The sequence below is a fragment of the Bombina bombina genome, chromosome 4 (genome assembly GCF_027579735.1).
Source record: "Bombina bombina isolate aBomBom1 chromosome 4, aBomBom1.pri, whole genome shotgun sequence".
Lineage (NCBI taxonomy): Eukaryota > Metazoa > Chordata > Amphibia > Anura > Bombinatoridae > Bombina > Bombina bombina.
Window position 1 is genome coordinate 76,714,883 of NC_069502.1, and position 27,999 is coordinate 76,742,881.

Consider the following 27,999-nt stretch of genomic DNA (forward strand, 5'->3'; position numbering starts at 1 on the left):
AAGCTCACCTCATTGAGACACACATCTGCTGTCAGACACAGACTCACCTCACAGACACACATCTGCTGTCAGACTCACCTCACTGAGACACACAACTGCTGTCAGACATAGACTCACCTCACTGAGACACACAACTGCTGTCAGACACAGACTCACCTCACTAAGACACACAACTGCTGTCAGACATAGACTCACCTCACTGAGACACACAACTGCTGTCAGACACACAACTGCTGTCAGACACAGACTCACCTCACAGACACACATCTGCTGTCAGACTCACCTCACTGAGACACACAACTGCTGTCAGACACAGACTCACCTCACTGAGACACACAACTGCTGTCAGACACAGACTCACCTCACTGAGACACACAACTGCTGTCAGACACAGACTCACCTCACTGAGACACACAACTGCTGTCAGACACAGACTCACCTCACTGAGACATAAAACTTCTGTCCGACACAGATTCACCTCACTGAGACACAAATCTGCTGTCACAGACTTACTTCACCGAGACATACATCCGCTGTCAGACACAGACTCACCTCACTGAGACACACAACTGCTGTCAGACACGGACTCACCTCACTGAGACACACACCCACTATCAGACACAGGATCACCTCACTGACACACACATCCTCTGTCAGACACAGACTCACCTCACTGAGACACACATCCACTGCCAGACACAGACTCACCTCACTGAGACATAAAACTGCTGTCAGACATAGACTCACCTCACTGAGACACACAACTGCTGTCAAACACGGACTCGCCTCACTGAGATACACATCCACTGTCAGACACAGACTCACCTCACTGAGACACACAACTGCTGTCAGACACAGGATCACCTCACTGACACACGCATCCTCTGTCAGACACAGACTCACCTCACTGAGACACACAACTGCTGTCAGACACAGGATCACCTCACTGACACACGCATCCTCTGTCAGACACAGACTCACCTCACTGAGACACACATCTACTGTCAGACACAGACTCACCTCACTGACACAAAACAGCTGTCCGACACAGATTCACCTCAATGAGACACAAATCTGCTGTCACAGACTCACTTCACCAAGACACACATCTGCTGTCAGACACAGACTCACCTCACTGAGACACACAACTGCTGTCAGACACGGACTCACCTCACTGAGACACACAACTGTTTTAATACAAACTTAAAAAATAGGCACCCTGATAAATTATGCTTACCAGATAATTTCCTTTCCATCTGTATGAGGAGAGTCCTTGGCTTAATTTCTTACTTGTGAGAAATAAAAAACCTGGCCACCAGGAGGAGGCCAAGACGCCCCAGCCAAAGGCTTAAATACCACCCCCACTCCCCTCATCCCCCAGTCATTCTGCCAAGGGAACAAGGAACAGTGGGAAAAATATCAGGGTATAAATGGGGCCAACGGAGAAAATGTGTGGGGGCTGTGGACTCTCCTCATACAGATGGAAAGGAAATTATCTGGTAAGCATAATTTATGTTTTCCATCTTAATATGAGGATAGTCCATAGCTTCATTCCTTACTTGTGGGAAACATATACCCAAGCTCTATAGGACACTGAATGAAAACGGGAGGTTAAAAAGCGAGGCGAACCCTATTCTGAGGGCACCACAGCCTGCAAAACCTTTCTCCCAAAAGCTGCTTTAGCCAAAGCAAAAACATCAAATTTGTAACATTTTAAAAAGGTATGTAAGGAGGACCAGGTAGCCTCCTTACAAATATGCTCCATAGAGGCCTGATTCTTGAAGGCCCAAGATGAAGCCACAGCAAAACACATGGAGACCGGCAATGGGCAATTCCCTTTACTGGGTCTTGGTGCAAAGTGGACAGGCTGGCGACCTTCAACCCACAAGATACAATGCAAAGTCCAATACTCCACAGCACCAAGTAATTTAACAATCTTCTTTTATTGTCTTACAGCATATAAAAACACAGACAGAGTGGATATGCAGTAGGTCTAAACACAGGCCTGATTCTAGATAGATAGAGTCGAAATCTGTCCCCTTAAGGAACTAGCAGCAAATCCCTTCTCCAAATCATCTTGGAAAAAGAATCCTGGACACCTTGACCTTAAGCAAGGGGAATCCATGCTCTTCACACCAGGATAAGTAGGTCCTCCACACCTTATGATAGATGCGACGGGTGACCGGCTTTCTAGCTTGAATGAGAGTATCTATCACTCTTTCAGAAATCCTCTCTTGGCTAGGACTAAGGGTTCAATCTCCTCGCAGTCAGCCTCAGAGAATCTAGACTCTGATGAACAAAAGGACCCTTTTCCAGCAGATCTCTGCGACAGGGTAACCTCCATGGAGGAGATGAGGATATCCCCACCAGGTCCTGTGACGAAAGGCAAAAAATGACTGGGGGATGAGGGGAGTGGGGGAGGTATTTAAGCCTTTGGCTGGGGTTGGAAACAAAGAAATGAAAGGATTCCGGCACTCCTTGAAACTTGAAGAACAAACGGCTTTATTGGCAAGTAAAATTAAAGGCAAAAGCAATGCATAGCAACCCCAGCAATTCAGTCATTGCGGCACAGCAAACAAAAAGTTAACATGGATGGTGGTCACTAAAGCTGATGCGTTTCGGCATCCCACGCCGTAGTCATTGCCTCCTCCTGGTGGACAGGTTCTGTATTTCCCACAAGTAAGGAATGAAGCCGTGGACTCTAATCATATTAAGATGGAAAAACATCTTATTAGACACGCACAAAGTAAAAAAACAGATTCATAGCCAAACACAGACACACATCCTCTGTGAGACACATTTATTGGAAATATATTCTGTCAAACACCTCTGTTAGATACAGAGACATACTCTGAAATACAAAAAAAGAAAAAAAAAATCTGATTCACAAATACATTCTCAGATACACACACCTACTGGCACCCACTTACTGAAACACATTCTCTCAGATACACAAACCCTCTGACACGCACATACTAATATACATTCTCTTAGATATACATACCCTCTAACACAGTTACTGACACACATGCTCTCAGATACACTTACCCTCTGATACTGACACACCCACTGACACACATTATCTCAAATACACATACTCTCTGGTACAGGCACACTTACTAACGCACATTCTCTCAGATGCACATACCCTCTGGTAAAGGCACACCTACTGACACAATCTCTCAGATACACATACCCTCTGGTACAGACACAAATCTCTCAGATACACATAACCTCTGGTACAGATACACCCACTGACACACATGCTCTCAGATACACCCACTGACACACATTCTCTCAGATACACATACCCTCTGGTACAGACTCACCCACTGACAAACATTCTCTCAGATACACATACCCTCTGGTACAGACACACATTCTCTCAGATATACATACCCTCTGGTACAGACTCACCCACTGACACACATTCTCTCAGATACACATACCCTCTGGTACAGACACACATTCTCTCAGATATACATACCCTCTGGTACAGACTCACCCACTGACACACATTCTCTCAGATACACATACCCTCTGGTACAGACACACATTCTCTCAGATATACATACCCTCTGGTACAGACACACCCACTGACAAACATTCTCTCAGATACATACTTGCTGGCACACACGCATACTGAGGCATGCAGGCAAGGGGTTAATTTGCATTGTATGATCTACTCAATGCCAGGCACATGCACAAGGTCACACAATCTGTAAGGCGTCATTTTCTTTCATTCATTCATAAGCAATACTAGGTCCACTGTCCATATGTTATTTAAAAGTGTACACAACTGAAGGTGGTGCTACAGAGATTATAATTTTCCCTAACTAATTGTCTGTGAGATTCTCATAGGAAACATCTCAACATAACGAGAGAATGGATAACGCTATCCATTTAGGCTATGTATCAACTTAGCAAGTGCCAGGATGTGTGGAAAGAAAAAGGAACAACTTTACTTTATCCGATAACATCATTAATCACATTAGATTACGCCAAATCTGACTGCAGAATGTATTCTATAACACTAAAAGCCCAGACGCAAAATGTGACGTGCATTAACAATAAACGGCGCAACCATTCTCTGTGCTCACTTACAAATTACAAGATGTGAGCATGGGGCAAACTAAGCCTATTTAGGGTTACAAAGAAATTGATATTTCAGAGAATAATCTAATTTACTGACCGGGCATATTCTAAAGACTTGTGTGCACCATACAAGGACAACATTGATACATACCTTCTCCCTCCTCCTTGAATGACTTGGGCTGGGACACAGTAAAACACTGCATCATCTCGTACCGTTGACGCGCTTCTTGATTTTCAGCTCCTGCATCATCAGGTGGCCGAACCAACATTCTACAGTTAAATGTACGGCTGCTGCGCCGATTTGCCTCCTGGGGCCAAGGAACCCCATTCACTGTAAGGAACAGAACAACAATGTTTAAAGGAGGAAAAGATTAATTAATCAAAAGTTTTGTTTGCTTCATTTACATTTTGCATATCTACAGTATCCCACAAAAGTGAGTTCACCCCTCACATTTTTGTAAATATTTTATTATATCTTTTCTTGTGACAACACTGAATAAATGATTCTTTGCTAGAATGTAAAGTAGTGAGTGCACAGCCTGTATAACAGTGCAAATTTGCTGTCTCCTCAAAATAACTCAACACACAGCCATTAACCCCTTAATGACCGGACCATTTTTTAATTTTCTTACCCTTAATGACAATGGCTATTTTTACATTTCTGCGGTGTTTGTGTTTAGCAGTAATTTTCCTCTTACTCATTTACTGTACTCACACATATTATATACCGTTTTTCTCGCCATTAAATGGACTTTCTAAAGATAGCATTATTTTCATCATATATTCTAATTTACTATAAAAAAAATATAAAATATGAGGAAAAAATGGAAAAAAACACTTTTTTTTAACTTTTAGCCCCAAAATCTGTTACACATCTGCAACCACCAAAAAAACACCCATGCTAAATAGTTTCTAAATTTTGTCCTGAGTTTAGAAATACCCAATGTTTACATGTTCTTTGCTTTTTTTGCAAGTTATAGGGCCATAAAATACAATTAGCACTTTGCTATTTCAAACCACTTTTTTTCAAAATTAGTGCTAGTTACATTGGGACACTGATATCTTTCAGGAATCTCTGAATATCCCTTGACATGTATATATTTTTTTTAGAAGACATCCCAAAGTATTGATCTAGGCACATTTTGGTATATTTCATGCCACCATTTCACCGCCAAATACATTCAAATAAAAAAAAAATTACATTTTTCTAAATTTTTGGTTTCTTACTGAAATTTTTTACAAACAGCTTATGCAATTATGGCACAAATGGTTGTAAATGGCTTTGGCGTTGCTTTTTAGTAATTAGAAGGCCACTAAATTCCACTGCGCATCACACGTGTATTATGGCTAGCAGTAAAGGGGTTAATTAGGTAGCTTGTAGGGAGCTTGCAGGGTTAATTTTAGCTTTAGTGTAGAGATCAGCCTCCCATCTGAAACATCAGACCCCCTGATCCCTCCCAAACAGCTCTCTTCCCTCCCCCACCCCACCATTGTTCCCCGCCAGCTTAAGTACTGGCCGAAAGTCTGCAGTGCTAAAATAAAAGGTATATTTGGGGTTTTTTGTGTGTTTTTTATAGCATATTTACATATGCTGCTGTATAGAATCCCCCCTTAGCCCCCAACCTCACAGATCCCCCATAAAACAGTCTCTAACCCTCCCCCTCTAACTTAATGGGCACCATCTTGGGTACTGGCAGCTGTCTGCCAGTACCCAGTTTAGTAAATAAATATGCTTTTATTATTTTTTGGCCCTTTTTTGCCATTTTCTGTAGTGTAGCTTCCCCGCCCCACCCCCCACCCCCAGAACCCTTCGATCGTTTATTAAATCCCTCCTTTTCTGCCAACTTTTAAATAACATTTTTCTGTAGTGTAGCAGTTCCCACCCCACTCCCGCCCGTGCACGCGCCCGCCCGCCGCGTCCGTGCGCGCCCCCCCGGAACTAGCCGCCTCCGATCTGGCCTACGATCCCGCCCCCCTCCACATCACAGGCCCTTAGCACGCCCGCCCACCCACATCCCTGCCTTTCTCCCAACCCACCAACGACGCTCGGTGCAGAGAGGGCCACAGAGTGGCTCTCTCTGCATCGGAGGCTTGTAAAGGGGTATTGCAGGAGCCTCCATATCGAGGCATCACTGCAATACCCTCAGAGCTGCTGGAAGTGAATTGTGATCGCTTCCAGCACTCTGTTAGACAACTGACGTACCAGGTACGTCTATTATCATTAACTGCTTGTTAATGCATGGACGTACCTGGTACGTTCAGTTGTCATTAAGGGGTTAATGTCTAAAACCGTAGGCAACAAAAGTGAGTACACCCCTAAGTGGAAATGTCCAAATTAGGGCCCAAAGTGTCAATATTTTGTGTGGCTACCATTATTTTCCAGCACTGCCTTAACCCTCTTGGGCATAAAGTTCACCAGAGCTTCACAGGTTGCCACTGGAGTCCTCTTCCACTCCTCCATGACGGCATCACAGAGCTGGTGGATGTTACAGACCTTGCGACTCCCCACCTTCCATTTGAGGATGTCCCACAGATGCTCAATAGGGGATTAGGTCTGGAGACATGCTTGGCCATTCCATCACCTTTACCCTCAGCTTCTTTAGCAAGGCAGTGGTCTTCTTGGAGGTGTGTTTGGGGTCATTATCATGTTGGAATACTGCCCAGTGACCCAGTCTCCGAAGGGAGGGAATCATGTTCTGCTTCAGTATGTCACAGTACATGTTGGCATTCATGGTTCCCTTAATGAAATGTAGCTCCCCAGTGCCGGTAGCACTCATGCAGGCCCAGACCATGACACTCCCACCGCCATGCTTGACTATAGACAAGACACACTTGTCTTTGTACTCCTCACCTGGTTGCTGCCACACACGCTTGACACCATCTGAACCAAATAAGTTTATCTTGGTCTCATTGGACCACAGGACATGGTTCCAGTAATCCATGTCCTTAGTCTGCTTGTCTTCAGCAAACTGTTTGCCGGCTTTCTTGTGCATCATCTTTAGAAGAAGCTTCCTTCTGGGGACGACAGTCATGCAGACCTATTTGATGCAGTGTGCGGCATATGGTCTGAGCAATGACAGGCTGACCCCCACCTTTCAACCTCTGCAGCAATGCTGGCAGCACCATACGTCTATTTCCCAAAGACAACCTCTGGATATGACGCTGAGTGTGTGCACTCAACTTCTTTGGTCGACCATGGCGAGGCCTGTTCTGAGTGGAACCTGTCCTATGGAACCGCTGTTATGGTCTTGCCCACCGTGCTACTGCTCAGTTTCAGGGTCTTGGCAATTTTCTTATAGCCTAGGCAATCTTTATGTAAAGCAACAATTCTTTTTTTCAGATCCTCTGGAAGTTCAACATGGCACCTCATGGCAAAGAACTCTATGTGACCAGTATGAGAGAGTGTGAGAGTGATAACACCAAATTTAACACACCTGCTCCCCATTCACACCTGAGACCTTGTAACACTAACGAGTTGCATGACACCCGGGGAGGGAAATGGCTAATTGGGCCTAATTCGGATATTTCCACTTAGGGGAATATTTACTTGTGTTGCCAACGGTTTAGACATTAATGGCTGTGTGTTGAGTTATTTTGAGGGGACAGCAAATTTACACTGTAATACAGGCTGTACACACACTACTTTACATTGTAGCAAAGTGTCATTTCTTCAGTGTTGTCACATGAAAAGATATAATACAAATATTTACAAAAATGTGAGGGGTGTACTCAGTTTTGTGGGATATTGTATATAAACCTCATTACTATATGTATTGCACTGTTGTCATTACATAATAAAAAGGGAAATTAAAGGGGAATTAAAGTTATATTTTATAGATGCATCATAAATGAATCACTAAACATTGCAACAGATCTGCATATAAATGTTATATATTAAAGAATATAAACTGTCATTTTCTTTATTTAGCAGTTTGCATTGTTTTGTGGGCCTGAGACAGGCCAGCATTATTACATGATTTCCTCTACTGTGGTCAATCAGAGAGAGATATGGGATTGTGGACGCGAGCTGCTGGATAGTGGACTTCCTGTGGGAGGAGCGTGTAACGTGTGTGCACGCCAGGGCTCTGTGAGAGAGAGCTAAGCTCAAACCTGCCCCGCCACAAAAATCTCCTATTGCCGGGAGTGAGAGACCGGTCCGGGGAGAATAACAACAGAGAGTCGGAAGTCCCCCTAGATCAACATTTTGGCCGCCTGGTATCGGCTACATTCACACGCACAACACCAGTTGTCATACCGGACTAAAGACTGCAGCGGATATCAGATTACCCCCTACAGAGGCAGTGAGCTCACCTAAGGGCCGCGCCAGAAGGACAACACCGCTTTGATCGAGGGCGGCGGGCAGCAGCCGACTATCCGACCCACACGGAAACAGACGGGAGGTGTCTCACTGGAGCCGTGCAAGTGGAGGGATAGAAAAGCGAGCATAAGGAAGCAGGACAGCAGACGAGCAGCAGGTCCGCAAGTATTACCGCTATGTGCGCTTGTGATTTAATGCTTACGTCTGTGTGCCTGCAAAAGAACCTGGAACTGTGACTGGTGTAAGGTGTTGGGCTGGAGGGGGCCCGAAGAAAGACGGGTTTGGAGCGGTGTATGGAGGTATAAAAGAGCACTCAGTGGCGGGGTAGTAGGAGTGTTAATAGTGACTGCTGATTATTAAGTTAAGCCCCGAGCTGATAAGAGACACCCAGCCTTGACACAGGGTGCATTAAAGACAGAGCATAAAGATTAACTGTGGACAGATTAACTGCATTGGGACAGCACAAGCTGATCTGTGAGAGTGTATGGGCATATCTGGAAAAACAGGATAGATACCTGCTGAATTCGTGGGGGCTCAGACAAAGCTGAGAAATAATTTAGGAGCTGGCGGTGGTGATAAGGAAGTCTGCTATCATTCAGACAATTGGAGGACACCTGCTTCCCTTTTTTGAGTTTGGTTACTCACGCCCCAGAGAGAAAAAGACTTTAAAAGAGGGGACTGGACAGAGAGCTGGTAGGGTTCGATAAAATCTGTTGGGTAAAGGTTTAAGCATTACAAAGTAGAGATTGGGGAGAACTGCGCCCTGTGCATTATCAAAGTGCCCTCATATTGTCAAAAAAGTTTTTTTTGTGACGTAAGAGACATGTACAGCTAAAATACACTACCGCACACACTGCCCGGAAGGACAGTAAAGAACTAACAAAGAAGAGTGAAAAAGGGGCAGAGAAAAAGAAAAGCATTACCATACGCAATAAGCGGGACATGTATTGCACTGTTATAGGTCTTTCTCTTTTTTATTGAGCACCCCACAACTGACTATAGTAGGCCACAGTTGATTACAGTGGAATTACTCTGAAAGTAGAAGACTCTGATCACAATATCAGTTAATGTGTAGTTAGGAAGACCACTGATCCATACCATATAACTTTCAGGCACTAACAATTATATTAGGATCTCAAGAAAGATCTCCTAAAGGTGTAAGATTTATCTTCAAGACTTAGGAACACGCTAACAGAACATATAGTTTAGATAATATGGTGTTTAGAGGATAGTATTATATATCAATGCAAGACTATCAAATTTAAAGATCGGATAAAGGGATATAGGGAAGAGAGCACATTCTGAGCTGACTGGGACAGAGGGCAGTCAGGGAGACCGGCAGTCTGTGGTGAATTTTCTAAGAAACACTTTTGTTCCACATTACACAACTTATAGGCATTAGTAGCCCCACCAGGACCCCTTAGCGGGAGTTCCTGCACTTGTAAAATTTTTTTATTCTTTATTTTTTGCTTATTACTTTTTGTACTTTTTGAGAAGTGCAGCTACAGCTGCACGTATACACGTAGCACTATTAGCTAAAAGGTGCACCAGATTTATTTTTGTTCTAGCAGAGAGCGGATTACTTCTCGCATTCAATTCTTCCTTTTTTTTTTTTTTTTTTTTTTCCTCCTCACGTTTTTCACATTCAATTAAATTGTCACTTACGACACTACACTTTTATACACCTCATGGAAAGATATATTCCTAACCTCAAAGTTAGGTCTCCCGCGATGCCCCCCAAGAAAGATAAAAAAATCCAAAACAGCACAAGAGACAGGTCTAGAGGATAGTATGGACCCCCAATTATCAGGTACAGAGAAGCAGATGACACTTAACCAACTTGCAGAAATGATCTTCCCCAATTTGAATCAGTCAAAAGGAGATAGCCACTCTATCCTCAGAGATTAGATCTTTCTCCAACAGGATTTTAGAAGTAGAAGAAAGAATTTCGGTGGTAGATGACAGACAAAATATACAAAGACACAAATTGGTCTAACTATGAGAGTAAAATAAAAATGATGCAATCTAAATTAGAAGATCTGGAAGACAGGTCTCGTAGGGAATAATATCCGCATAATTGGGCTACCTGAGCTGAGCGAGTATCAAGATCTGGTATTATTCGCTTCAGTTACCCTACCACAATTGTTAGGGATGCAGTTTAACAGAAAAAATTCACGTAGAGAGAGCGCATAGAACAGGATCAACAAGGGAGTCCAGGAAGGTAACCCCGCCCAAGGATGGTAGTAATTAAATATTTAAATTTTCACACAAGGTTCAGATAATGAGGCACTATAGGAAAATTCAGGGGTTCAAGATAGGAATGAAACCGGTCTTTCTCTTTCAGGATTTCTCAACAGGAGACCTCCTCAAGGAGAAGGCAATGGCACCATACTGCACAAGTTTAATCAAGGCAGGAATTCAGGCAAACTTGAGATACCCAGCCAAAATTGTAATTTTCTCAGAAGGGAATATGATTGCATTAAATACACCAACAGAATCTAAAAAATATTGTACAGAAAAGGGTGTAGAGCTATGACAACTGGAATATGATGTTTGTTTCTATATTTTTATGGTTTAAGGATGACACGAGATATGTTTGTTATTTATTTTGATTGTAAAAAGGGGGGAGATCCTTTTTGTTTCCTTTTTTTTTTTTTTTATGGTTTTATATTGTGTGTTGCAGGTCTACTGCAAGCGGCCTTGAACATCCGATCCCGTATGATCTCGGAAGTGGAGCAGGGCTGGGCCTGGTCAGTACCGGGATGGGTGACCGCCAGGGAACACCAGGCGCGGTAGACATGTCCAGTGTGCGAAAGGAGAGAAATAACCTACTCCCTGACAGAGAGGTAGGAAGTCAAGTGTATACGATTGTGGTTTTTAATATATACATTAAAATTAAATGTTGAATTATGTGTCGTGGAATGTGGGAGGGATAACCTCCCCTAATAAAAGAAAGAAAGTGCTAAAAATGTTAAAGCGCCAGATGTTATTTTTTTACAAGAGTTACATTTGAAAGAGGTAGAAATACAAAAGTTACACACTAATTGGATTAGTGAAATTATAGCAACTCCTTGTAATAATAGGAAATGTGGTGTGGCCATAATGTTTAATAAAAATTTAACATATGTGATAAAGAGTCAAATGTTAGACCCGAGAGGGAGATATATGTTTGTACAAGTTGAAATTAATAACCGATTGTGGACGCTATGCAATATATACGGCCCAAATGAAATTGAGACAGAATTTTGGGAAATGATAAAAAATAAATCAGCAAACTATCTAGGACAAAACATAGTGATAGCGAGTGATTTTAATGCAACAATGTGGCCAGGGATTGACAGGCTACGATCTGGAGCTGTAAGGAAACATAATAGAGAGGCAAAGCTCCTTCGGGAATTTGCAAAGACATTAAAGCTAAGAGATATCTGGCGCTTACAGCATCCAGATGAGCGCGCATTCTCGTGCGAATCCCAAATCATTTAAAAAACTTCTCACGTAATAGATATGTTTTTAATAGATGAGAGATTATTGACCCTGGAAATAGAGACACATATTGAAGAAATAGTTATATCAGATCACGCGATAATAAGCTTAAAGATGGAGGACACAGCAATTAAAGGCCGGAATAGGAATATGTTTTCTTTCCACAAATATATGTTTCTAGACGATAAGTTCAGGAATTTTCTATCGGAAAGTTGGAAAGTGTATCATAGTCAGAACAGCTCGAATGTGAAGCAGTCCTGAGGTACTTTGGGAAGCAGGCAAAGCTGTATTGCGTGGTGAAATTAAAAATTATATGGTTAGAGAGAAAGCAGAAATTAAAAGAGAGGGAGATTCAATTAGCCAACCAACTCGAAAACTCATACAGCATGTATGTGATTAATCCAAATAGCTCTTTATGGCATAGTTATAGAACGCTAAATCAGAGCGGGAGACATTCCTCAGGGAAAATGGGCCAAGGAGGATATGCGTATAAGAGCATTTTGCAAGGATATCAGGGGATCGCCACTAAGCATCTAGCCTAAGATAATAAGACACAGGAAAAAAAGTGGTCTAATACCACTTATTAAGGAAGGGAGTAATTTGTTTACCCAAATCGAGGGAGATCAGAGAGGCCTTCTATAGATATTACCAGAAACTATATTCAAGGGTGGAAATAGACAAGACGAGAATGTCGGAGTTTTGGCAAAAGATTCAGGTCCCAAAGATAGACAAACAGGAATTAGAGCAGATGAACTCCCCGATAACAGAGGAAGAGTGAAAAGAATGATTGATAGAATTAATATAAACAAAGCTCCGGGGCCGGACTGACTCCCGGCAGAATTTTATAAAATTATTAAAAAGGATATTGCGGGAACACTAGTGGAACTTTTTAATAGTTATTTTATACAAGGGAAGCTGAAATCACTTTATATTCACTGACTCAACAGTGACACTAATTCCTAAGAAAGGGAAAGCAGCAGATGAATTGGGATCATACAGACCATATTTCACTCCTGAATCAAGATTATAAAATATTAACAGCAATTATTCCAGAGAGATTAAAGAAAGTGGTTAGTAACTTGATTCATTGTGATCAATCTGGATTTATCCCGGGAGAAAACCCAGTTCGGAATATGCGGAGGGTGCTAGTTATTTTAGATCATTATTTTTAACAAGATGCAGTCGTCAAATAAAAAACTTCAAGCAGATCTGAGCTAGCTTACGATTGACGCAGAAAAAGCGTTCGATTCCATAATATGGGATCACCTATTTATGACTCTCAAGAATTCGGTTTTGAAGGCAATCTGGTTCAGCTAATTAAAAAGATATATAACAGCCCACGATCTCAATTATTGGTAAACGGCGGAATTGTCTCAGTTTATAACCCTACAAAGAGGGACTAGACAGGGTTGTCCCCTGTCGCCCCTTACTTTTTGATCTTGCGCTAGAACCTTTGGCTTTTCAACTCAGGCAAGAATTAATGGAATAGGACTTGGGGGACATAATATTGTAATCTCTTTATATGCCGACCGACATTATGTTATGTTTTACAGCAATACAAAAGAAAGTATACCCAAATGCTTGGCAATTATTAATAATTTTACTACCTTTTCCGGGCTATAAAATCAACAAGGAAAAGTCAGAACTGCTCTGGATTAATCAAACTAGAGAGAGTCCCCTGCAACACGGTTTCACAGTAGTAAAATCAATAAATTATTTAGGTATATAAAATAAGTAAAAATCCTAGTGAATGGTATTGTCTTAATTATGCTGAGTTCTTTGATAATCTTGAAGAAGACTAGGTAAGTTGAATATACATATTTTTCGCTTTCCGCAAAAATCGTGCTGATTAAAACGATAGCTTTCCCCCCGGTTCATTATTTTTAATGCAAAATTTACCATTAATGATTAAAAAACCGAGATGCTGCTAGATATATAGAACGTGCGCGCAACTTTATATGGGGCAAAAAGAAAATTCGGATAGCAACAGAGAAACTTGTTCAAAGCAAAAGATATGCGGGGTCTGGCTTTGCAGACATTGCAAGATATAACATAGTCGCCCTCATGAAATTCGGTATAGATTGGATAACGGAAGCTAACCAAGTGACTTATTATGATTTAGAATCTACGGTGATAAAACCCCTTTGATCTTAAGGCAATTTTACATCATCCATTTAGGAGTTACCTAGCAATGTAAGCACCCTCTTACTTTCTCTAATGTGGTTTGCGCTTGGCAGAAATTCTGTGGATTAGTAGGACAAGATATTTATTTATCAAATACTTGCCGTTTATTGGCACCCCCGATTTTATACCTGGGATATATGATAACCCGGCCTTTAAAATCTGGCGACAGAAAGGGTTACGTTATTTCTCCCAGTTGGTTCAGGGGGGAAGGGCCAGTTCTACAAACATTTGAAACATTAGCAGAACAATATCAATTACCGACAAAAACCTTCTATGCTTATTTACAAGCTAGAAGTTACTTCTCTAAACCACTACAGAAGCATAGAATAGTATGGGACCCAGGAATTGAGGCAGGAGTGAAATATACGAGGTCGGTAAAAGATCAATATCATTTGGTATAAAGTTTTAATAAATATATCAGGGAAAGAACATATTAATAAAAGGAAAAGGTTCCTTATAAAATATATTAACTTTTTGCAAGATGAAGACATCGAAAAGAGCATCAGACTGACAGGACACAGCAACGAGAATAGTAAGCTGGAAAGAATCTCAGTTTAAACTTCTAAATAACTTTTATTTAACACCATGAGGATAAGTAAGTGGGCAACATAACGGGAACAAGGGGAATTGCTGTTAAATGTCACAAAGAGGGAGCAGACCTCCAACATTGTATATGGGATTCGCCCAAAAATTTCGCCAAATCTGGTGTAATAATTCAATCTGGGTAAATAGGTTTATACGTGATGAGGCTTGTGCTCCAATTAAGACACATTTTCCTTTTAAAAGAATATGGGCAATATAAAGGTGAGGGACAATTAATCAATATGGTCATCCAAGCAGCCCGGCATATTATATTTTTGAAATGGGGATCGTCCGAGGTCCCGACAGTAGGCGAGTTTGTCAATAGCATCAAGATTACAACATGATCATAGAAAGACAGCACCTAGTCGGGGGGTCGGAAAAGGTTCTCAGGCTCTTCTTTGATAAGTGGAAGAGGGTAATCCTTAGCAAGGCCTCGGTTGGAAACAGATTCAATTTGTTGCCCCTCTGAAGAACAATGCTAATTTCATGTTGCTGGTCGCTGGAGAAGTTCTTCCATCATACTGGCTTTAGAATCTCTCTGTCAGGGTCAGGGGGGAGTTTGGTTTTCAAGATGGTGCGAGTTATTTGGTACTTATCTGGTTTACCTTCTCTTCCCTTTCCCTTCCTTCCTTGTTTTGTTCCTTTTTTTTTTTTGTCTTGTTTTTGTTCTGTTTTGTGGTCTCCTCCCCCCACACTTGCCGAGTTGGCAGTTATGATGAAAATTTCTTGATTCTGGAGTTGTTCTTTTTCTTATGTTTCAAGTTTTACTATAACAATAGGAAGCTGCGGCTTCCTAAAATTCTGTGGAGCTTAGGACATGCAATTTCCAAGTATATGGGATTCTGTTGTTGTGATGTGTGAAGTTCTCAATAAAAAACTCTGAACAGAGAGATATGGGATTGTGTACACTTAAAATCTCTGCACAGAAAGAAGCTGGGTCAGGGTTTTACATTTTAAGGATTTCAGTTACAGGAGAGTAGGAAAAATAATTAATAGATTTTTTTTAATTTTTACATTTAAAAGTGGTAAAGTCATCCTTCTATAATTAGCTTAATCTAAGAAGGGGTATCTATAATTAGTTCAATCTAAGAAGGGGTATCTATAATTAGCTTAATCTAAGAAGGGGTATCTATAATTAGCTTAATCTAAGAAAGGGGTATCTATAATTAGCTTAATCTAAGAAGGGGTATCTATAATTAGCTTAATCTAAGAGGGGTATCTATAATTAGTTCAATCTAAAGAAGGGGTATCTATAATTAGCTTCAATCTAAGAAGGGGGTATCTATAATTAGTTCAATCTAAGAAGGGGTATCTATAAATTAGTTCAATCTAAGAAAGGGGTATCTATAATTAGTTCAATCTAAGAAGGGGTATATATAATTAGTTTAATTTAAGAAGGGGGTATCTATAATTAGTTCAATCTTAAGAAGGGGTATCTATAATCAGTTCAATCTAAGAAGGGGTATCTATAATTAGTTCAATCTAAGAAGGGGTATCTATAATTAGTTTAATTTAAGAAGGGGGTATCTATAATTAGTTGAATCCACCAATACTGTGGGAGTTGTGTTTATTAGCTAGTGAGCAGAAGTACACAATGGATACTGCTGTAATTTTTTCTTTGTTTCTTAAAAACCTGTCAAAAATAATTCATTTAAATGGCTGCCAGCAACAAGCAATGCAGCCAACAGGTTAAACAAACAGCAGTTGAAAGGGTGCCCATAAGTAAGAGAAACTTGTACAGCTGTTGATTCCTGAAGCGGTGAGGCTCACAAGCTGGCAATACAGGGTTATCAGTAACAAATGCACAAAAACCCTTAGTGCTGTGGCGATCCCACAACAAGCGTGTTTATTCTTGGGCCCCAATCTGGCTTCTCTGGCCTTGAACGTACGGATGTAAATAAAACAGAATATTTTTGTGCACAAACTTGTGGAAACCGACAGATGCGGTTTCCTTTATTTAAGCACTGGACTCAGCTTTATGTTCCTGATCTTTGCTTTGCTAGAATGGGTTAAATGTATACTTTGTTTTTGCGTTTGCCTCTGAAGACAGGCGCCTCATTACCGTGTCAGTAAGGCCCATCCCTTGTTTTTTAGGGCTTACATCTGTTTGAAGGACCATTACATTTAGTAGAATTGTATAACCAACAAATGCATAATAAAAGACAATGCCTTAATACTTTTTTTTTTTTAATGAACAATAGATTACATTTTTTTCCTGACAAATGTTTACATTTTCTTTCACTTCCCTGTGACCTGTATCACGTGACAGCCATCAGCCAATCACAAACTCATAAACTATATAAGCAGTTAACTCTTGCACATTGCTCAGTAGGAGCTTATACCTCACAAGTGAGCACACATAAGACCATGCACACTCCTCTAAATATGAGCAGCTTTTACAATTGTTTGCACTAGCTCTTTTAAATTTGAGTGTATTGAGTGCTTACTTGTCGCTATATACACATGTATATCTAAAAATTTAGAACTTTCTCCACATACAATGTAATACTTTGCAATACTATAATTTCTGATATTGATAAATGTTACCTAAGCTATCCAAAGCACACATTCATTGCATAAATTGATTTATGATATTTTGTGCATTCAAACATTAAAAACATTTAATATTAGCAAACTATTTCTTTAAAGGGACACTAAACCCAAATTCTTTTCTTTCATGATCAGATCGAGCATGACATTTTAAGCAACTTTCTAATTTACTCCTATTTTTTCTTCGTTCTCTTGCTATCATTATTTAAAAAATAAGTAATCTAAGCTAAAAAGCCAGCCAATTTTTGGTTTAGAACCCCAGACAGCACTTGTTTATGGTGGCTGACATTTAGCCACTAATCAGCAAGAACAACCCAGGTTGTGAACCAAAAATGGGAAGGGCTTCTAAACTTACATTCTTGCTTTTCAAATAAAGATAGCAAGAGAATGAAGACAATTTGATAACAGGAGTAAATTAGAAAGTTGCTTAAAATTGCTTGCCCTGTCTGGATCATGAAAGAAAAAATTTGGGTTGAGTGTCCCTTTAAATATTGGCTTAAATTTAAGCTGAGTTATCAGCCATGTGGTGTGTCCATTGACTAGGTCCTGGGGAGAGAGAACACTGCTGAAGTATTGCTGAAACAAAACAGAATTTATGCTTACCTGATAAATTACTTTCTCCAACGGTGTGTCCCGGTCCACAGCGTCATCCTTACTTGTGGGATATTCTCTTCCCCAACAGGAAATGGCAAAGAGTCCCAGCAAAGCTGGTCACATGATCCTCTCCTAGGCTCCGCCAACCCCAGTCATTCGACGACGGACAGGAGAAAATATATATAGGAGAAACCATATGGTACCGTGGTGACTGTAGTTAGAGAAAATAATTCATCAGACCTGATTAAAAAACCAGGGCGGGCCGTGGACCGGACACACCGTTGGAGAAAGTAATTTATCAGGTAAAAGATAAATTCTGTTTTCTCCAACATAGGTGTGTCCGGTCTCACGGCGTCATCCTTACCTTGTGGGAACCAATACCAAAGCTTGTAGGACACGGATGAAGGGAGGGTTGCAAATCAGGTCACCTAAATGGAAGGCACCACGGCTTGCAAAACCTTTCTCCCAAAAATAGCCTCCGAAGAAGCAAAAGTATCAAATTTGTAAAAATTTGGCCAAAAGTGTTGCAGTGAAGACCAAGTCGCTGCACTTACATATCAGGGTCAACAGAAGCCTCGTTCTTGAAGGCCCATGTGGAAGCCACAGCCCTAGTGGAGTGAGCTGTGATTCTTTCAGGAGGCTGCCGTCCGGCAGTCTCATAAGCCAATCGGATAATGCTTTTAAGCCAAAAGGAAAGAGAGGTAGAAGTCGCTTTTTGACCTCTCCTTTTACCAGAATAAACAACAAACAAGGAAGATGTTTGTCTGAAATCTTTAGTAGCCTCTAAATAGAATTTTAGAGCACGGACTACGTCCAAATTGTGTAACAAACGTTCCTTCTTTGAAACTGGATTCGGACACAAAGAAGGTACAACTATCTCCTGGTTAATATTTTTGTTGGAAACAACTTTCGGAAGAAAACCAGGCTTAGTACGCAAAACCACCTTATCTGCATGGAACACCAGATAGGGCAGAGAACACTGCAGAGCAGATAACTCTGAAACTCTTCTAGCAGAAGAAATTGCAACCAAAAACAAAACTTTCCAAGATAATAACTTAATATCTACGGAATGTAAGGGTTCAAACGGAACCCCTTGAAGAACTGAAAGAACTAGATTTAGACTCCAGGGAGGAGTCAAAGGTCTGTAAACAGGCTTGATTCTAACCAGAGCCTGAACAAATGCTTGAACATCTGGCACAGCTGCCAGTCTTTTGTGAAGTAAAACAGATAAAGCAGAGATCTGTCCCTTCAGAGAACTTGCAGATAATCCTTTCTCCAAACCTTCTTGTAGAAAGGATAGAATCTTAGGAATTTTTATCTTGTTCCATGGGAATCCTTTAGATTCATACCAACAGATATATTTTTTCCATATTTTATGGTAAATTTTTCTAGTTACAGGCTTTCTAGCCTGAATCAGAGTATCTATTACAGAATCTGAAAACCCACGCTTTGATAAAATCAAGCGTTCAATCTCCAAGCCGCCAGTTGGAGGGAAACCAGATTCGGATGTTCGAATGGACCCTGAACAAGAAGGTCCTGTCTCAAAGGTAGCTTCCATGGTGGAGCCGATGACATATTCACCAGGTCTGCATACCAAGTCCTGCGTGGCCACGCAGGAGCTATCAAGATCACCGAGGCCCTCTCTTGATTGATCCTGGCTACCAGCCTGGGAATGAGAGGAAACGGTGGGAATACATAAGCTAGGTTGAAGGTCCAAGGTGCTACTAGTGCATCTACTAGAGTCGCCCTTGGATCCCTGGATCTGGACCCGTAGCAAGGAACCTTGAAGTTCTGACGGGACGCCATCAGATCCATGTCTGGAATGCCCCATAATTGAATTATTTGGGCAAAGATTTCCGGATGGAGTTCCCACTCCCCCGGATGGAATGTCTGACGACTCAGAAAATCCGCTTCCCAATTTTCCACTCCTGGGATGTGGATTGCAGACAAGTGGCAGGAGTGATCCTCCGCCCATTGAATTATTTTGGTCACTTCTTCCATCGCTAGGGAACTCCTTGTTCCCCCCTGATGATTGATATATGCAACAGTCGTCATGTTGTCTGATTGAAACCTTATGAATTTGGCCTTTGCTAGTTGAGGCCAAGCTTTGAGAGCATTGAATATCGCTCTCAGTTCCAGAATGTTTATCGGGAGAAGAGATTCTTCCCGAGACCATAGACCCTGAGCTTTCAGGGGTTCCCAGACCGCGCCCCAGCCCACCAGGCTGGCGTCGGTTGTGATAATGACCCACTCTGGTCTGCGGAAGCTCATTCCCTGTGACAGATTGTCCAGGGTCAGCCACCAACGGAGTGAATCTCTGGTCTTTTGATCTACTTAAATCGTCGGAGACAAGTCTGTATAATCCCCATTCCACTGTCTGAGCATGCACAGTTGTAATGGTCTTAGATGAATTTGTGCAAAAGGAACTATGTCCATTGCTGCAACCATCAATCCTATTACTTCCATGCACTGCGCTATGGAAGGACGAAGAACAGAATGAAGTACTTGACAAGAGCTTAGAATTTTTGATTTTCTGACCTCTGTCAGAAAAATCCTCATTTCTAAGGAATCTATTATCGTTCCCAAGAAGGGAACTCTTGTTGACGGGAACAGAGAACTTTTTTCTTTGTTCACCTTCCATCCGTGAGATCTGAGAAAGGCTAGGACGATGTCCGTATGAGCCTTTGCTTTTGACAGAGACGACGCTTGAATCAGGATGTCGTCCAAGTAAGGTACTACTGCAATGCCCCTTGGTCTTAGAATCGCTAGAAGGGACCCTAGTACCTTTGTGAAAATCCTTGGAGCAGTGGCTAATCCGAATGGAAGTGCCACAAACTGGTAATGCTTGTCCAGAAAAGCGAACCTTAGGAACTGATGATGTTCCTTGTGTATAGGAATATGTAGGTACGCATCCTTTAAATCCACGGTAGTCATAAATTGATTTTCCTGGATAGTAGGTAGGATCGTTCGAATAGTTTCCATTTTGAATGATGGAACCTTGAGAAATTTGTTTAGGATCTTGAGATCCAAAATTGGTCTGAATGTTCCCTCTTTTTTAGGAACTATGAACAGGTTGGAATAAAAACCCATCCCTTGTTCTCTTATTGGAACTGGATGAATCACTCCCATCTTTAACAGGTCTTCTACACAATGTAAGAATGCCTGTCTTTTTATTTGGTTTGAAGATAATTGAGACCTGTGGAACCTTCCCCTTGGGGGTAGTTCCTTGAATTCCAGGAGATAACCTTGAGAAACTATCTCTAGCGCCCAAGGATCCTGAACATCTCTTGCCCAAGCCTGAGCAAAGAGAGAAAGTCTGCCCCCCACCAGATCCGGTCCCGGATCGGGGGCCATCCCTTCATGCTGTTTTGGTAGCTGTGGTAGGCTTCTTGGCCTGCTTACCCTTGTTCCAGCCTTGCATTGGTCTCCAGGCTGGTTTGGGTTGTGAAGTATTACCCTCTTGCTTAGAGGATGTAGAATTAGAGGCTGGTCCGTTTCTGCGAAAGGGACGAAAATTAGGCCTATTTTTAGCCTTAAAAGACCTATCCTGTGGGAGGGCGTGGCCCTTTCCCCCAGTGATGTCTGAAATAATCTCTTTCAAATCAGGTCCAAATAATGTTTTACCCTTGAAAGGGATGTTAAGCAATTTTGTCTTGGAACAAGACTTGAGCCAAAGCGCTCTGCGCGCCACGATAGCAAACCCTGAATTTTTCGCCGCTAATCTAGCTAATTGCAAAGCGGCATCTAAAATAAAAGAGTTAGCCAATTTAAGTGCTTGAACTCTGTCCATAACCTCCTCATACGAAGATTCTTTATTGAGCGACTTTTCTAGTTCCTCGAACCAGAAACACGCTGCCGTAGTGACAGGAACAATGCATGAAATTGGTTGTAGAAGGTAACCCTGCTGAACAAAAATCTTTTTAAGCAAACCTTCTAATTTTTTATCCATAGGATCTTTGAAAGCACAACTATCTTCGATAGGAATAGTAGTGCGTTTGTTTAGAGTAGAAACCGCCCCCTCGACCTTGGGGACTGTCTGCCATAAGTCCTTTCTGGGGTCGACTATAGGAAATAATTTCTTAAATATAGGGGGGGGGGGGACAAAAGGTATGCCGGGCCTTTCCCACTCCTTATTTACTATGTCCGCCACCCGCTTGGGTATAGGAAAAGCGTCGGGGGGCACCGGAACCTCTAGGAACTTGTCCATCTTACATAACTTTTCTGGAATGACCAAATTGTCACAATCATCCAGAGTAGATAATACCTCCTTAAGCAGTGCGCGGAGATGTTCTAATTTAAATTTAAATGTCACAACATCAGGTTCAGCTTGTTGAGAAATTTTTCCTGAATCTGAAATTTCTCCCTCAGACAAAACCTCCCTCATGGCCCCTTCAGATTGGTGTGAGGGTATGTCAGAACAGTTATCATCAGCGTCCTCTTGCTCTTCAGTGTTTAAAACAGAGCAATCGCGCTTTCTCTGATAAGTAGGCATTTTGGATAAAATATTTGCTATGGAGTTATCCATTACAGCCGTTAATTGTTGCATGGTAATAAGAATTGGCGCACTAGATGTACTAGGGGCCTCCTGTGTGGGCAAAACTGGTGTAGACACAGATGGTGATGATGTAGTATCATGTTTACTCCCCTCATTTGAGGAATCATCTTGGGCAATATCATTGTCTGTGGCATTACTGTCCTTACTTTGTTTGGACACTATGGCACAATTATCACATAAATTTAAATGGGGAGACACCTTGGCTTTCATACATATAGAACATAGCTTATCTGAAGGTACAGACATGTTAAACAGGCTTAAACTTGTCAACAAAGCACAAAAAACGTTTTAAAATAAAACCGTTACTGTCACTTTAAATTTCAAACTGAAAACACTTTATTACTGAATATGTGAAAAAGTATGAAGGAATTGTTCAAAATTCACCAAAATTTCACCACAGTGTCTTAAAGCATTAAAAGTATTGCACACCAAATTTCAGAGCTTTAACCCTTAAATTAACGGAACCGGAGCCGTTTTTACATTTAACCCCTATACAGTCCCAGCTATATGCTTTGCTGAGACCCAACCAAGCCCAGAGGGGAATACGATACCAAATGACGCCTTCTATAAGCTTTTTCAGTGATTCTTAGCTCCTCACACATGCATCTGCATGCCTTGCTCTCCAAAAACAACTGCGCATTAGTGGCGCGAAAATGAGGCTCTGTCTATAACTAGAAAAGGCCCCCATCTGAAAAAGGTGTCCAACACAGTGCCTGCCGTTTTTTTAAACAATCCCCAAGATTATAATAACCATTAATAGTTAGAATCTGCATAATATGCCTAGTAAAGCAATCGTTTTAGCCCAGAAAAATGTCTACCAGTCTTTTAAGCCCTTTTGAAGCCCTTTATTCTTTTATTTAACTAAGAAAATGGCTTACCGGTCCCCATGAGGGGAAATGACAGCCTTCCAGCATTACATGGTCTTGTTAGAAATATGGCCAGTCATACCTTAAGCAGAAAAGTCTGCTGTTTCCCCCAACTGAAGTTACTTCATCTCAACAGTCCTGTGTGGAAACAGCAATCGATTTTAGTAACTTCTGCTAAAATCATCTTCCTCTTACAAACAGAAATCTTCATCTTTTTTCTGTTTCAGAGTAAATAGTACATACCAGCACTATTTTAAAATAACAAACACTTGATAGAAGAATAAAAACTACAATTAAACACCAAAAAACTCTTAACCATCTCCGTGGAGATGTTGCCTGTGCAACGGCAAAGAGAATGACTGGGGTGGGCGGAGCCTAGGAGGGATCATGTGACCAGCTTTGCTGGGACTCTTTGCCATTTCCTGTTGGGGAAGAGAATATCCCACAAGTAAGGATGACGCCGTGGACCGGACACACCTATGTTGGAGAAAACACGTATGCCCTGAAACATTGCAGTTTTATGGACACTGCTTTGTGGGGTCCTTTAACGGACCAGTCAATACAGTAGATTTGCCTAATCAACAAATGCATGAAATAAAGACAATGTAATTGCACTTAATCTGAACTTCAAATGACTATTCAAATTTCAAAGTTATGTCTATTTACACTCCTCCAGTATCATGTGACAGCCATCAGCCAATCACAAATGCATATATGTATAGTCTGTGTATTCTTGCACATGCTCAATAGGAGCTGGTGACTCAAAAAGTGTAAATATAAAAAGACTACTGTGCACATTTTGTTAATGGAAGTAAGTTGTTTAAAATTGCCTGCTCTATGGACATACATTTTAACTGGTGCTTCAGCAAAGGATACATTCAGTTTTCAGTGGGAGAAAAGTTTAATAGTGCAGAAGACCACAATCTTGTGTGTTCCCCTGAAGCCATGGGCTGAATCCCCAGCATTGAACTGCTCTGAGTGTAGATTCATTCTATACAATCTCTGTGCTCTTATACAAGTAGAAAAAGGTACATTTGTTCACTATAAAAATGTGTCACAGCCTGTAATATTACAGACACTGCTGATTTCTGTGGTGCATTGAAGATACCTTAAAGCTTTATCTGTCCTCCTTGATATAACTTTACAACCATAATATGTCTACAACAATCAAAAAACCTCAGTGCACCTCTCAGAAACTTGCTGTGCTCTCTATTTATTGACTGATTCCTGGCCAGCTACAAACAGGAGGATATTTATTCTGTTTATACCACTGTTGTGTCTGATGGGAAAGCACTTGACAGTTTTTTAGTTCATTGCTAACAGCCTTAAAGGGACTGTTTACTCAAAAATGTCTCCCCTTTAATTTGTTCCCAATTATTAACTTTACCAGCTGGAGTGTATTAAATTGTTTACAAGTTTTTCCATTACCCTTATATTGGCATTTGAAATAGTTTATTTAGCCTGTGGTATCCCCACCCATACTGAAAGTTTTTGGTCTCAAGGCCAAGCTGTGTTAACACAGCCAGTAGAAGAAATTACACTCCCAGTGGGGTATAGAAGAGATAAGGTAATAAAATGTTAATTTTCCATTGTTCTCTCCAAGTATTGGTGATTGGTTTGTGGACAGATATAAGATAAAGAAGCATGTATATGTACACAGTGTGATAAAGTACGGTAATTAGATCTGATTATACCTACAAGCTCAGCCCATTTTATTAGGTTGTGGCTTCAAAACACAAAATCAGCAATTTCATATACACAAATAAACCTTAAAAAGCAAATCTCATACATTTTATACTCTGCAGCTGGTTAAAAAAGTAATTGGAAACACATTAAAGGGAAAAACAATTTTATAGTATACTGTCCCTTTAACTTTATTAAAGGGACATGAAACCTAAAAACATTTCTTTTAGGATTCAGATAGAGCATGCGTTTTTAAAGGGCCACTGTAAGTAAATATTTTCTATGCCTGTTACTAACTAACTACCCCAAATACACTTTTTATCAATAGCATTTCATTAACATATCTCTACCGTATATCAGAAATCTTGTCTGCAAATTTAATTGTTTTCCAAACCCACTCCATGGGTATCCTTTGCTCTGTACCAATCTGTTTACATTACCTAGGTTTCAAAATGGCGCTTTAAACACAAAGTTATTGGTTTAAGTATTTTGAACACACAGTGCTGAAAATAGTGGGCAGGATAACGTGGCATCATCGGCGAATAAAAGATATAACTTTTAGAACGTTATGAAACTTCGTTTTGGAGAAAATATAGGTCAGTAGGTTTTAATTAATGTTTATTAACTTTAATATGTTAGTTGTTGAGCTTAAACATTATAACATAAAGTAATCCTTTAAGCAACTTTCTAATTTACTTCAATCATCAATTTTGCTTCATTATCTTGGAGTCCTTTATTGATGGAGCAGCAATGCAATGCAATACTGGGAGCTAGCAGTACACATTAGTAAGCCAAGAGAGAACGAAAATCTTTCGGTTTCAAGTCCCTTATACTTAAAGGGATACGAAAACAATTTGAAAACAACTTTCTAATTTACTTCTATTATACATTTTTCTTCGTTCTCTTGGTATCTTTTGTTGATACGATGGGGCGTTTGCTTAGGAGCTTTACTATTTCTGCAGCACTGTATGGCAGCAGTTTTACAAGAATGTTATCCAAGATCACTATATGGCAGCACTATTTCCTGCCATGTAGTGCCCCAGATACCTAGGTATCTCTTCAACACAGAATATCATGGGAACGAAGCAAATTTGATAATAGAAGTAAATTGGAAATGTTTTTTCAATGGTATTTTCTGCCTGAATCACAAAACAAAAGTTTCGGGTTTTATATCCCTTTAAGTTTTTTTATCATATCACCTCAATCTCTTTTCTCCTTAGACTATACATATTTACAGGGACAAAAACTTTCATGATTCAGATATATAGATACAATTTAAAAACAAACAAAAAAACTTTCCAATTTACTTAAATTATGAAATGGTACACGCCCACTCTGAGGCCCTTGCTCCTACTGAGCATGTGCAAGAGTTCACAGTGTATACGTATAGGAGTCTGTGATTGGCTGTTGGCCAGTGATACAGAGGTTAGCAATTAAAGCATCAATGTGTCAGAATAGAAAATCTACTGCTCGTTTGAAATTCAAATGTGTTATTGCGCTGCCTACTTGTTATGCATTTATATTGATTACGCAATTCTACTGTATTTAATTGTCCTTTGAGATTTCTTTGTAAGTTTTATTTTTTCAATCCCGTATCTAAGGATTAGAGACAAATGACTATCCACATTTTTATTTTTGTTTTAATATTTCAATGGATACCCTTGAATTTATTTCTCTCATTCCAAGGTTTATATCGAAGAGACATTCGAATATTAAGGCACGTGAAGGTAAAAAACAAAGTGCACAATAAAAATAAAATCCAATTCATCTTTATAAACATATTTACCTCACATTCTTAGTAATCTTTGTGAAATTGCAGCTCTTTTCCATGAGAGCATACTGAGGTACACTCAGAAGGGTGCACGTGTCTTGAGCACTGTATGGCTATAACTATGTTATATCTTCAGTCTGTAGAATTACAATTTAATTTTGACTTCACTAATAGCGAAAAAACAGAATTTATGTTTACCTGATAAATTACTTTCTCCAACGGTGTGTCCGGTCCACGGCGTCATCCTTACTTGTGGGATATTCTCCTCCCCAACAGGAAATGGCAAAGAGCCCAGCAAAGCTGGTCACATGATCCCTCCTAGGCTCCGCCTTCCCCAGTCAGTCGACCGACGTAAAGGAGGAATATTTGCATAGGAGAAACCATATGATACCGTGGTGACTGTAGTTAAAGAAAATAAATTATCAGACCTGATTAAAAAACCAGGGCGGGCCGTGGACCGGACACACCGTTGGAGAAAGTAATTTATCAGGTAAACATAAATTCTGTTTTCTCCAACATAGGTGTGTCCGGTCCACGGCGTCATCCTTACTTGTGGGAACCAATACCAAAGCTTTAGGACACGGATGAAGGGAGGGAGCAAATCAGGTCACCTAGATGGAAGGCACCACGGCTTGCAAAACCTTTCTCCCAAAAATAGCCTCAGAAGAAGCAAAAGTATCAAACTTGTAAAATTTAGTAAAAGTGTGCAGTGAAGACCAAGTCGCTGCCTTACATATCTGATCAACAGAAGCCTCGTTCTTGAAGGCCCATGTGGAAGCCACAGCCCTAGTGGAATGAGCTGTGATTCTTTCAGGAGGCTGCCGTCCGGCAGTCTCGTAAGCCAATCTGATGATGCTTTTAATCCAAAAAGAGAGAGAGGTAGAAGTTGCTTTTTGACCTCTCCTTTTACCAGAATAAACAACAAACAAGGAAGATGTTTGTCTAAAATCCTTTGTAGCATCTAAATAGAATTTTAGAGCACGAACTACATCCAAATTGTGCAACAAACGTTCCTTCTTTGAAACTGGATTCGGACACAAAGAAGGCACGACTATCTCCTGGTTAATGTTTTTGTTAGAAACAACTTTCGGAAGAAAACCAGGTTTAGTACGCAGAACCACCTTATCTGCATGGAACACCAGATAAGGAGGAGAACACTGCAGAGCAGATAATTCTGAAACTCTTCTAGCAGAAGAAATTGCAACCAAAAAACAAAACTTTCCAAGATAATAACTTAATATCAACGGAATGTAAGGGTTCAAACGGAACCCCCTGAAGAACTGAAAGAACTAAATTGAGACTCCAAGGAGGAGTCAAA

The 27,999-nt window shown here is 40.7% G+C and overlaps 1 protein-coding gene across 5 annotated transcripts in view; it reads right to left on the minus strand.

The window, feature by feature from the left end:
- Window positions 1-27,999, minus strand: part of NCOA1 (nuclear receptor coactivator 1) — a 581,392-nt gene that overhangs the window by 96,572 nt on the left and 456,821 nt on the right. For all 5 annotated transcript variants that reach the window (XM_053709523.1, XM_053709524.1, XM_053709519.1 and 2 more), the window contains exon 6: window positions 4,247-4,426. In XM_053709523.1, coding sequence (XP_053565498.1) covers window positions 4,247-4,426 — 180 coding nt within the window. The remainder of the gene's footprint in view (window positions 1-4,246; window positions 4,427-27,999) is intronic.